This window comes from Catharus ustulatus, chromosome 15 (genome assembly GCF_009819885.2).
Source record: "Catharus ustulatus isolate bCatUst1 chromosome 15, bCatUst1.pri.v2, whole genome shotgun sequence".
In the NCBI taxonomy this organism is placed as follows: Eukaryota; Metazoa; Chordata; class Aves; order Passeriformes; family Turdidae; genus Catharus; species Catharus ustulatus.
Window position 1 is genome coordinate 1,034,718 of NC_046235.1, and position 12,492 is coordinate 1,047,209.

At 50.5% G+C, this 12,492-nt stretch overlaps 1 protein-coding gene across 2 annotated transcripts in view; it reads right to left on the minus strand.

Annotated features, from left to right (window-relative positions):
- Positions 1-12,492, minus strand: part of SIL1 (SIL1 nucleotide exchange factor) — a 69,818-nt gene that overhangs the window by 21,040 nt on the left and 36,286 nt on the right. For both annotated transcript variants that reach the window (XM_033073468.1, XM_033073469.1), the window contains one exon: positions 8,708-8,829. In XM_033073468.1, coding sequence (XP_032929359.1) covers positions 8,708-8,829 — 122 coding nt within the window. The remainder of the gene's footprint in view (positions 1-8,707; positions 8,830-12,492) is intronic.

The window sequence follows — 12,492 nt, forward strand, 5'->3', positions numbered from 1 at the left end:
AGAAACAGCAGCTGATGACCAAGCACAGGACCCTGACACTGCCACCATCCCTCCCTGACCCCAGCCACATCTGGGCCACCCCGCCCTCCTGCAGCCACAGGGAGGGGACAGCTGGGGGCTGGCACCACCAGGTGACATCTGTGTGTGTCCCCCTGAGCTCTTCGTGCAGCTGAACTGATCCCCAGGTGCTGCCAGGGCAGGACCAACCCCTGACTCCACTGCACTCTCAGAGGTTTCAATTAATCATAAAGAAAATTCCATTTTGGGCTCCATCTGTCTTTATTCCTTCAGGGACTAATAATGCCTCACCGTGTGTTTTCACACACTAGATGAACTGAAATTAAGACAGATTTCAATATGAAGTACCTGAGAAGAAAATGCATTTTTTAAAAAAATCTCAGAGTCGTTAGTGTTCTCAGCTTGGAAAAACACCTTGTTAAGAAAAACCAGCGGGGTATTAATTTGGAAAACAACTCAGGTGAGCTCCTGCTCATTGCAAGACACACAAACAAACTAAAATCATATCTTTTATGAGAGAGAATGTGTGGAAATATGACACAAGCTGCTTCCACAAGGAGAGGAGGAACATGCAGAGCTGCTCCTGTGGGCAGCCTCTGAGCACAGGGATGCAACCTGTGAGTTCAGAACCCAGAAAGCCTCTCCAAGGCTCCCTGCCGCACTGACAGAAACAGATAAAACCCAAGAACCCTTGTGGTTCATCGGGTATGGCAGGCTGGAGCTGCTCAGGGCTCAGGGAAACTTCATTTCCATGTCAGCACCTGGGGTTTGTGTTCCTTCCTCTGCAATCCTGTCCACTTCAATCAGGCAATGCCCACTGATCTGCTGGGTTACACAAAACAACAGCCCCAATTATTGATCTCAGCAGATGCAGCCAAGGATTAATGACCTGTCCCTTGGACCTGCCACTGCAGGGCTGTGCCCATGTCCCCTGGCTGTCACCATGTGAGGCTGGGATGCCCAAAGGCAGCTTCAGGGTGATGAGCAGAGGGAGCAGGTCTGGTTCTGGAGGAGGAAACAGCTGAGGGAGCAGTGACAGGACGTTCTGCACGACCCACGTTTCTCCTGGGCTCCAGCTAACACCACCTCACTGCAGGAAGAGCCCTTCCTCTCTCCCATCCCCTGTGCTCAAGACATTCAGAGAAAAAAAGGAGAGACAGTCTGGAAAGGAGGGTTGCTAGAAATTATACGATGTGCTTTGCCTTGAATTCATAAGAGACATGAGAGACGTGAGAGGAGCAGAGCGCTGAGGGGCACGAGGCTTCTGATGGAAGCCAAGATCCTTTGATGGCAGCCTTCTGGAACTGGCTGCAGTACCTTGGAAACTCATTAAATGCAGCAGAAAGGACAAGTGACGTACATCTATTGATGCTCTGAGCAGCAAATTAGTTTTCAAATCTATTCAGCGCTCCTGCAGTGCCATGGAGGGGCTGAGCCTCAGTGGGAAGCGGCTGTGAGAGATTTCTCCAGCTCCTGTGGGGACTCCCAGCTGGCCTCAGGGAGGGGCTGCCCCTGGTCCAGCTCCCCTGGGACATCAGGTGGCCACAGGCAGGGCTCAGAGGCTGCAGGGCTGCCCCAGCCAGGGAGTCACCCCCTCCCAAAACACGCCAGGCTGCTCCCAGCTCTCTGCTGGACATCTTTCAAGCAGAAAAAAGATCATCTAAAACAAAGGGACATCAAAACCCAGCTCCCAAGAAGAATGTCAGCACCTGAGGGAAGAGCAAGTAGTTAAGAGTGATGAGGAGTTTCTTCAGCAAGAGATAATTTCCAGTAAGCTGTTGTTCTCTCTCCAACACCTGGAGAGCCTGGAAGCAGCTGAGGTTGGCAGCAATCTGGTGGAAGGCCTGAGGAACTGTCTGCATGGATGAGTAATCACCTGCTTCAGTGAATCTGTAAGCACATGAGCAGACAGATGAGAGAAAACTTCCCAAAGCACTGTTGGGAGAGAACAGGTAGGCTGGAAGATGCCAGCCTGGAAACGAGGTTGATCCCTCTTCAGTCAGGACAGCCAAGGGCCATTCTTGGGTGATTTTACCTCCCATGAAAGCTCTGCTGCCCCCTCCTCAGCACAAGGAGAGGAGTGGGGGAGAAAATGCTGCCAAACCCAGAAGAGAGGCCCCAAGAGGCAAGGGCAGCCCCCCAAGATCCCTCTGACAGTTCTGCCAGCTGGAATGAAATCCAGCAACAGCCACCATCAGGAGAGTGCAGAGAGCACAGGAGGAGAGATGGGATCTGCATCCCCCCCCAGGGGCTCAGACAATGGCTGCAACCCTGAGGGTGCCCCCCAAACCCTGCTGGGAGCTCTCAGTGAGGCTGGACCCTGCACTGCCCACTCCTGCTGCCCATCTCCCATTCCTCCCTTCTTTGTCCCACCCTGCACTTTGTCCAGCTCCCTCTGGCACACAGCCATGGGCTGCACAGCCTCCTGCAGCCTGAGCCCAGGGCAGGTGCACAGACCTCCTCTGGGTGAGCATTTTCACCCATTGCTTGGAGGGAATGCAGAGAACATGGGAAAGCCACAGCAGGTCAGGAAAATCGTGTAGGTGGTTAGGGAGGAACAGCTTTGAAGCCCTTAGCAGAGTGTAAGGCTGTAGTAAAAAGGATAAACACAAAACAGGATCACAGAGTCATTTAGGCTGGAAAATACATCCAAGATCATCAAGTCCAAGCACTAATCTCACACCACTGTGTTCACTGCTACACCATGTCCCCAAGTGCCAAATCTGCACAGCTTTACAACCCCTCCAGGCTTGCTCCAGTACTTCACAACCCTTTCAGTGACAAAATCTCCCTAATCTAAACCTCCCCTGGCAGAACTCGAGGCTGTTTTCTCATGTCCTTGTTACCTGGGAGAAGAGACCAAGCCCTGCCTGGCTGCAGCTTGTAGAGAGCAAGAAGGATGAATAAACAGTGGCTGAAGAGACAGAGGAATGTTGTGTCCAGCTACAGAACCACGTCTGCACTGGGAAACAGCAATTTTGGGCTGGTTTTTTTGGCAGAAAGTGATTAGGTAACCAGCCTGAACATGTCTTTTAAATGGAAACCAGCACAATAACTCAAAGGTTTTAGCAGAGAGCATTTACTAAACACGACGAGACAGAAACAACATGTTTTATATAATGCATGAGCTGGCTGTGATGAGTCTGTCCCTTCCTGCTGAAGCTCTGCTGGAGCAGCTTCCTGGTGGTCCCCATCCTGTCCCAGCCCTGGGATGTTCTGTGGGGCTGTGTTTGAGAGGCAGGACACCTCCCACAGCTCCTGGAACATCAGCAGTGCCCTGCAGTGTTTCACAGACAGGACAATGTCCTCAGCCTGAGCCCAGTCCCTTGGGCTGAACCCAGCATGTCCATCCCACCTTGTTCCCTCTCCAGCACCTGGGAAAACACTCCTGGCATGAGACAAGGAGCTGAGCCCACCCTCTGCCACTCCCAGCCACCAGCATTGCCCCAAAAAATCTCTCCCCAAAAAATCTCTCCCCAAAAATTTCTCCCCAAAACCCAGGAGCAAACCTCAGATTCTAGACTTTTCCTGAGAGCACAAGGATGAAAGTTTACTCTTTAATTGTTAATTACACTTCCTTGTTAGATTTCAGAGGCTGAAAAATGTTTAGGGATTTATTCTTCTGTGTAATTAACCACAATGATGAAACACCCATTTATACTGCACTGCAGTTTTTGGTAAGGTTATTCATAATGGGGAAAGGCTAAATAGGTTGAGTTCATTATCATTACAGAAAAAAAAAATTGAGGTGACCCAATCAAATTAATTTGAAATTAAGTGCAGTGAGGCTGATAACTCCACACAAGTCAGGAGGTTTAAATAAAAATAGAGAAGACAATCTTCAAAGCAAGAAATTACAAGCAGGCAAGGAGTGGAGCTGGAATTACTGCTGGTGGCAAACACACGGGCAAACAGGGCCACTGAAAAAATCTGGGAAAGTGGATAAAGAGAAGGGCAAACACTGCAGGATGTAAAAGGAGAAGAAGCTGGAGGAGGAAGGGATGAAGATGGATTGGAAATAAATGGGTAGGGACAGTGCTTGTTAAGCTAACCAGATTTATTTCTCTGCACAGAAATTCTTATGTCCTTACAAGACAGCATCGAAGCAAGGTCTTTAATTTTACTTTTCCCGGTTTATTGCTTGGGCCTCTGTGTTATTTAACACCAGTGAGCACCAAGCAGTTTCAGTGCACAGCTGGACTTGACTCAAACCCCTTAAATCTGGTGGCAGCTCTTTCCTCCTGACAGAGGTGTCCTGGAGGAGCTGCTGCTCCTCCAGCAGAGCTTCTCCTGTGCTCTGGGAGATTGGAAAGCACCAGGGACTGATGGACAAGGAGACAGCACTGCCACATCCCTCCTGCCTCAGGAAACACCCTGGAAAAGCAGAGCCAGGTGGGTTCCAGGATGCTGAGCTCTGCTGGGCACAGAGCCCATCACTCAGGGAGCTTCTCTGGAGGAACAAACACATTTTGTGCCTCTCTTGGCTTTACCCAAGTGGGGTGAGCTCTGGAGGAGCCTCGGAGCTGGGTAACACCAATAATGCTGAATGGGATATTCAGGGCTCTTTAGGGGTTAAATCTCTGGGAAACAGCTGAGACAATCCATGGAAATCTCTGGTGTGCTGCTACAGGACTGTGCCTCAGCTCCCAGCAGTGATGTAACCTCACCAAGCCCTGTGGCATCACTTTAGCCCTCGGGGCCAAAAGGGAGCAGTGAGAGCCCAGTAGTGCTGGGCTGGGGCAGAGGCTGACCTGGGACTGCCCCCTGCCCTTGTAGGACACGTGGCAACCATGGGACCATCAGTGGCACATCCTTGTCCCTGGCCACCCACTGGGTGGCTTTTTAAAGGTCTGGCCAAAATGCCACGAGTGTCCCCCTGCAGCTGCCCTCCCAGTCCCCCCACTTTGGCCAGGCCAAAATCTCACTTCTGAGCCTTCCATGAAACACAAACTGCTTGCCTTTGCCTTGCAGGTCCCACAGCTGAACTTCTCTCCATGCTCACCTCCAACTCACCCCTAAGTGCATTTGGGATAAAGCTTCAAGAAGGCATTCAACATAAATTATTATTCCCCTTCTAAACGGATTACAAAAATCCTTTTATTACAGAATACTAAAATGTTCAAATTATTGGTGTGGAAAAACGTTTCCTGTAGGTAAAGTTTTCCAAAATGGAGGTTTTAATCACAAGCATAATCCTTTCTGGCTAGCATTTCCAGTCTTGTGAAACATGGAGATACAGATTGCACAGAGGCCTGGCTGTGCCACCAGCAAAAGGGAGATGCTGCCTGTAAATAGCTCAGAGGACATCAGAAGACACTTCTCTCATCAGCAATCTTTTTTAGCTTAATATAGCTCCTCTTTGCATAAAACATTGACATTTTTGTAATGTTTGGACCCAATGGTGCAAATGCTGATTGTCATGCGAACATGCTGGAGTGTACCTTCAAAATATGCAGGAACATTTTACAGACAGTAGTTTCACTTGCCTCCAAAATGCTGGGTCTTAATATTTCATACTTATATATATTTAAATGTTAGTACCACAGGATAAATGCTAACATGCTTTTATGCTAATGCAATCACTGGAAATCCAGATAATGCTGTGTATTGGCATATACTGTTAGTGAATTATGGATACCTAAATGCACAACCCCACATGCCTAGCAATTATTTTTGTTAGTGCATTTAACTTTTATTTGCAATCAGAGCACTTGAGGATTGTTCAAATGAAGTTTACTTTTGCAAACTGCCGAATGGAAAAACATTTTGTTAAAGGCTTAAAACCAGTAAGAATGTGATGAGGTTTCAGACTTGCAATAAGGGCACTGCTCAGAGAACTCCACCAGATGGAACAATGTTTGATTTGGTCACAGACTCAGCAATTAAAACCCAAATGCCTCAAGTGAAGGACGCATAAGAGAAACACGAGATGAAACCTTGATTTGCTCCCTGTCAGGTGAAGAAATCTGCCTGTCCTGTGGCAGGGGCTCACAGATGGACCCCAGGAGGTCAGGTCCTGGCAGCTGGACCCCAGGAGGTCAGGTCCTGGCAGCTGGACCCCAGGACTCTGTGCCCCAAATCATGCTGAGCTGTGGCTGCTTTTCAAGCCAAATAAACAGGAGCAGTATCAGGAAGGAGAAATCCTGAGCTGGCCCTGCTGTGCCTCCTCCTCCTCCCTTTGCTGCTCCAAGTCTTGGCCAGCCCCCTGCCCTGTTGGCTCCAGATGCTGATCCCCTGGAAAACCCTTTTGTTCCAAAGGAATTCCAGCACAGCCAGAGCTCTGAGCCAGGTCCTGCTTGTTGCCTGTTCCATCCCTTACCTAAACAAAGCTAAGGACAAGGCTAATCTGGAGAAGGTCTGGCAATCTCTGAGAGATAAAAAGTTCTGGATGTGACCCCAGGCACGCCTGGACTCGCTCTGTGTGCTGTGGTTTCCTCCTGACTGGAACACTTGTCTGCAGACAATCCAAACTCCCAGGCTGAGCTGTGCCAGGAGTCACTGACCTCCCAGCCAGGCTCTGGAGCTGCTGTCACCATGCCCTGATTTCCCTCTGGGAATGTTTGCCTGGCCTGGAACCTGAACCAGCCTGGCTGAGAGAGCTGGGAGGTGGCCACAGAGCCCTGTGGTGAGCAGCAGAGCATTGCCTCTTCCCAGGCTCAGCATCCAGCACAGGAGCTGACAGCAGCCCCAGGCACAGAGCAGATCATGTCCCTGCAGCCCAGCGAGCTGTGACACCTCTGGGGATTTTCTGGAAAGCCCTACCAGCTCTCTAAGGCTCCCAGGAACAAGCAGGAGGGAAGGGAGTAAACAACAAGCCCTCAGAAAAACACAAAATGCTGTGTGAAGTACCTGAAATGCCCCCAACAGTTTAACTAGAGCATGGAGTAAGCTGAGAAAATGTATGAACAAACGAATTAAGCAGTGAGCACACAGCAGACAAGTTGCCATGTAGGTGTCTACTGAGAAAGCTTAAGCACAGCAAGGGGAGAAAAAGCAAACTCAAAGCAAGGCATAATATCCCTCACATTTTGGAGCAGAGCTTTCAGACAATGTATCATCCAAACCACTCCAAATTACCATCTGCCAGAATGTCCTTCAAAGGAAAAAGGTCCACAAGTTTACAAAGCAGCAGTTTAATGTTGTCATATCAGATGAGAGGTTCTCTCCAAAGCAGATTTGTGCACTTGAGTGAGAAATACTCCACAAAAGTGTGACTCTCATGGCCACTGCTACGCTGTCAAGCACCATGGGACAATGAAATTTTGGGGTTTTGGCTATGTCATGTCAGGTACATGTGGGGAGAAGCTCTTTAACAGCCCCTGCCACGTCACAAATTACCTGCAAATGTTCTCTGATGTTCTCTGTATGTGTAAAGAGTCATTAAAAACCTGAGCAAATCCAGAATTGTTCCAGAGATTGAGACAGACCAGAATACAGTAGAATATCAAGAGCAGGTCTTATGTCTCCCTGTCATCACTAAGCCAGGTTCTGTTTCAGACCAGGAGCTGGACCCTGCTGTAAATCTGGGTACCTGCTCCTGTCCACGAGCCCCAAATGCTGAGGGCCAGCTGCATTGCATACCAGATTGCCAAATAAATGCAGCTCTGTGGACCATGTGTTAGACTAAGCCATAAATAATTTATGATGCTGGAGAAGGTGACTGTATTTTTAGGTGTAGAAATATGCAGATAAAACAGTCCTGACCTTCAATTTTCACTCTGCACTTCAGATCCTGAAGTTTGAGTCCATCCAATGCATTTCTAAAGCCTCTGCACCTCTGAATGTGCAAATTCACCCACACACACCCTGCCTAGCCCCAAAACCCATAAATCAAAAAAGGGGCACCAAGAAAAGCCCTGGAGCCCCCAGGACACCTCCTGAGCTCTGCACATGAGGCCCCAGCATGAGGCAGAGCAGATCCTTCCTGTGAACCCCAAACATCCTGCAGGTCAGTCTCCTCTGGGCTCTGGCTGCTGACCCTATTCCTGACCCCACATCTAATAAACACCCCACATGTCCATGGGGCCCAAACCCCATTTAGAGATCACAGGAGCTGCTCAAACCAGCCCCTTGCCATCCTGAAGCAGCCCAGGAGCAAGGCAGAGGAAGGACAAAGGTGTTCTCTGGGGTGCTTGTAACTGAACCTTCCTTAAAATCTTCCTCCAGAGAGGGCTGGCCAGGGGAGAGGAGGAGAATTATTCCCCTCTTGGAGCCCATGGAAATCAGGAAAAAAATCCTAAATGTGACCCACATGACTTGTGGGTGTGTCCAATGAGCCAGATGAGAGAGGACACTCTGAGAAGTGACAAAGGGTGCTGCAAGTGCTGGGCAGGGCACAAGACAATTCTGTGGTGTGTCACAAGCCAGCTTTGAGTCTCTGCCATCAGGAATACACCAAGAGAGGTGAAGAGAGGCACAGAGACCAGATGAGGGCAGTGTCACCTGGACAGGGAGGTGTCACCTGGGCAGGACAGTCTCACCTGGACAGGGAGGTGTCACCTGGACAGGGAGGTGTCACCTGGGCAGGACAATCTCACCTGGGCAGGACAGTCTCACCTGGGCAGAGCAGTCTCACCTGGACAGGGCAGTGTCACCTGGACAGGGAGGTGTCACCTGGACAGGGAGGTGTCACCTGGGCAGGACAATCTCACCTGGGCAGGACAGTCTCACCTGGGCAGGGCAGTCTCACCTGGACAGGGCAGCTCCCAGGACAAAGGCAGAGTGCTCCTTCAGCGAGGCCTCGCTGCTGTTCAGCCCCTGGATCACCAGCTGGAGCCCACCCAGGGACAGGAAATCCTTGGCATTGTCCACCTGGGAGAGAGCAGGTCCTGTCAGCACAAATCCCCCTTGGAGAAAATCCCTTCACAGCCACAGCATCCCTTCCCCCTGCTCCAGCCTGGAAAGGCTGAGCTGGAGCAGAGAGCAGCCAGAGTAAAAGGAATAAAATTAGCATTTATTGAAAGGAATAAAATCGGGATTTATTGAAAGGATCCACCTTGGGCACTGCAAGAGCCTTTGGGCTGCACCCAAACCAAATCCCAGATGGATCCTGGGCACGAGTTTTACACTTTTAGAAGTTTGGGTTCATCTCCACATTGGGGTCAATTCTCCAAGCACAGCCCCAGGCTATGAAGTCTCAGCCCCTGGCTTTGCCCCCTTTCCCTCAGAGTTGTTTCTGATTTTGGGGTACCAGTTGTCCTTGGTTCTCCAGCTAGAAAGGAATTGTTTTGTCACTCCCCTGTGAAGAGAACTCACTAACACTTAATATGAAGTTTCAGAGTTACACACCAAGCAGCAGAGGCCCTGAAAAATAGAAAAGCTAAAACCCAAGGCCTCAAATCAGCACGGAGTTTTAAAGGAATTTAAAATCCCATGGGAATGGCTGAGCTCTGCACAGTACAGCAATGCCACAGCTGCACAGGCACAGTGTCCTCGTGGCAGGACATTGTCACACATAGAAGGCATCTCTGGAAACTCAAAACTCTGATTATAGCCATCCAAACATCGTTTTGGTAATTCAGGTGGTGCCAAAACCTCAGTACATCTGCTGATGTCAAAAAATTCCTTTGCTGTCCCCTGAGCAAGCCTTTACTGGGGACCCAAGGAACTGCACGATTTGCAAATGCAGTTAATGAATTGGTGCTGTACCTGTAGCACCAGGGATGTTTAGAGCCTGTCAGGGTGCATTGCAGTGAGGAGCATGGGCAGCTCTGGGAGCTCTCCATGACTTCCATCCACACCTTCCCATGGACAAGGAAAGAAAAAAACAGTCCCTGCTTGGAGGGGTCAGCCAGGAGCTTCCCCAGGGAGCAGCCCCACAGTGACTTTGCCAAGCAAACAAGAATGGATTAAGTGCCAGGAGGGAAAAGTTTACACATCAGTGGGGACTCATCAGCCTGTGGCTCTAAGTGGATCAGGGGCCAGCCAGGCACAGCCCCAGCAGGCATCTGCTCTTGGAGAGGAGATCAGAAAAGGCTCTGAGTGCTCACAGACAGAATTTACAGAAACAGCACAAAGTGCTTCAAGTACAAAATTCAGTCCAAAGTCAAATCGATGCATTTTGGTATTCAATGATTTTTTTTTTGGTTTTGTTTAAAAGGGGATCTGATGTATGCTCAGAACTGCCTGCACAGAAAAATCAGGTTTAGAAATTTGACATTTCTCCTCCCTGAAAGACAGGGAGACAACAGTAATCGTTGGCAGATGGAAACAGAATATAAAAATGAGTTATCAGCAGGGCAGGTGACCCCCTGATGGGGTGGGACAGGACAGACACCACGAGCCACGCAGGGCATGTGGGACACTCTTCTAGCCAATGACTTCATGCTCAGTGTTATATTTATCTCAGCCATGTACCTTCATCAAAACTGGCCCCAAGTCAGGTATTTCAGGTACCCAGGAGAAGGAAAAGGCTTTGTGTCCAAAGCAGGGCCTGGGGAGCTCCAGCTCATCTCTGCTCCCCACGGGACAATGCTCACCTGGCCCTCTGCAGAGCTGCTCTCTGCAGCTCTGCTGGGGCTGATTCAGGATTTGCAGCAGCTTTTGTACCCTTTCAGATGCTGCTCTTTTAACTGTCCCTATAAACCAGGCCTGCCAGATCTCTCACTTTTCTGCAGACCCTTCTTTGTCTACAAAGAAATCCGTGCAGCAACCCAATTTCAGCTGCCAGTGGCTCCTTTTGTTACTCAGCCTCTGTAAAAACTGGTTTAGTGCTGGAATCAGCGTTCACTTCTGCACGAGAGGGAATGTATGGACAGGCAGGAATTTGCATCCAGCACCTGGTGTGGTAAAACCAAGCCACTGCTGCAACCAGAGTCCTTGGTGCTGCCCCAGCATCAGTGAGACAGCACAGCTGCAGAACAGAAATTGTGCTGTAAAGCTTATGCTGAAGATGTGTTTATCTTTTTTAACCAGAGTCTGTCATGAGAGCTCCTTCCCTCACTCACCGTTTTAAAACCAACAGAATCCCCAAAGTTACCAAGTTGAAGGTAAGAACCTCTCTGGGGAGCAGCAGATGCTGTGAGGCAGCAGCTCCTACCTCACTTCAGTCCACTGAAACCGGCGCAGAAGAAAAACCAAAGATCAAAAGAGCTCTTGAGTAAAGTACACAGGCAAAGCAGGCAGAGAGGGGAGAGATGGGAGAAGAGCAAATATGACAGCAGCTATTCAGGGAGCAGGTTTGAATTGGAGGAGAAAGAAAATGGGGAGGGAAGGTGAGAGAGGAAATGTTGGAAAACAAGAGCGAGGGAAAGCAGCATGTCAGCCGCACGCGATGGAGAGGAAATCAGCACAGAGAGATGGTGCAGCATGTCAGAGAGAGGAGAGAACAAGATAAGCAGAGTAAATAATTGAGAGAAAGAGCCTGCAATGCCTGAGAAGGGTCTTGGCTCCACACACTGCTGTGCAAGCACCGTGAATGCTGTTCATGAGCTGCGCTCTGCCCTCTCCACATTTGCATTTGGGTTTTATGTTACAGAGAACCCAGCCAGCCAAACTCTCCTGCTCCTTCTCCAAGATGGGTTCTGAACATGCCAAGCTGAATCGTGGCCGAGGAGAAGCAAAGCAGAGCTGGCAAGCACAAGCTGAGCAGAGGCAGAGCCCTTGGGGTGACTCTTGAGAGGCAGCAGAGAGCATCTCCCCGGGCTGGCCACTGGCCAGGGCTCCCAGGGCACTCCAGGCACGAGCTGCCCACACCCCCCTGCTCCGGGGGCTCCTGGCCATGCCACAGCAGCCTGGGCTTGCACATCCTCCAGGGCACGGCACCTTCCACTGCACAGGGCACCCCGAGCCCGCAGGCAGCGCAGGATGGCCGGAGATGAACAGTTTGGAAAAACCATGGCATGCTGCTGCTCTGGTGGAGGCTGGGCAAGGTGGGAGCAGAAAAGTGGCCTCACACCTGAGCCACCACACCTGCAAGGGTGCCCTGCTGCCAGGGCACGGCTGTGACTCCTGCAGAGGAGTCCTGACAGCTCAGCCCCTCCAGGGTTATGCGGCACAAGCGTCCCTTGGCTGCTGTTCAGTAATTACATTAAGCCAGCGCTGCTAAAGTCAGTCCCAAGCAGAGATAATGCTCTGGATGCATTCAACTGACTGGAAGAAGAAAGAGGAGGAAAAGCCAGGCTGGCTTAGAGACAAGTCATATTTCTTATCAGCTTCCTGCCTGACGAGAAGGTGCTGCCCAGCCATCTGCCCCGAGAGCGCGGGCACAGAGCAGCGCTGTGATGGGCACACAAAGAGCCTCTGTGCCCTGCCAGCTCCTGCCAGTCCCCTCTCTGACCCCTTCGATGCTGCCTGTGTTTCCCTTGCATGCTCCTCTGCCACCCTGAAACTGTTTGCCCCATCCTGTGCTGCAGAGATTTTCTGCTGGAGTAGTGCAGACCGCTGTGCTGGGATCCACAGCATCCCAGGGTGTTTGGGGGGCTGGGATCCACAGCATCCCAGGGTGTTTAGGGGGCTGGAATCCACAGCACCCCA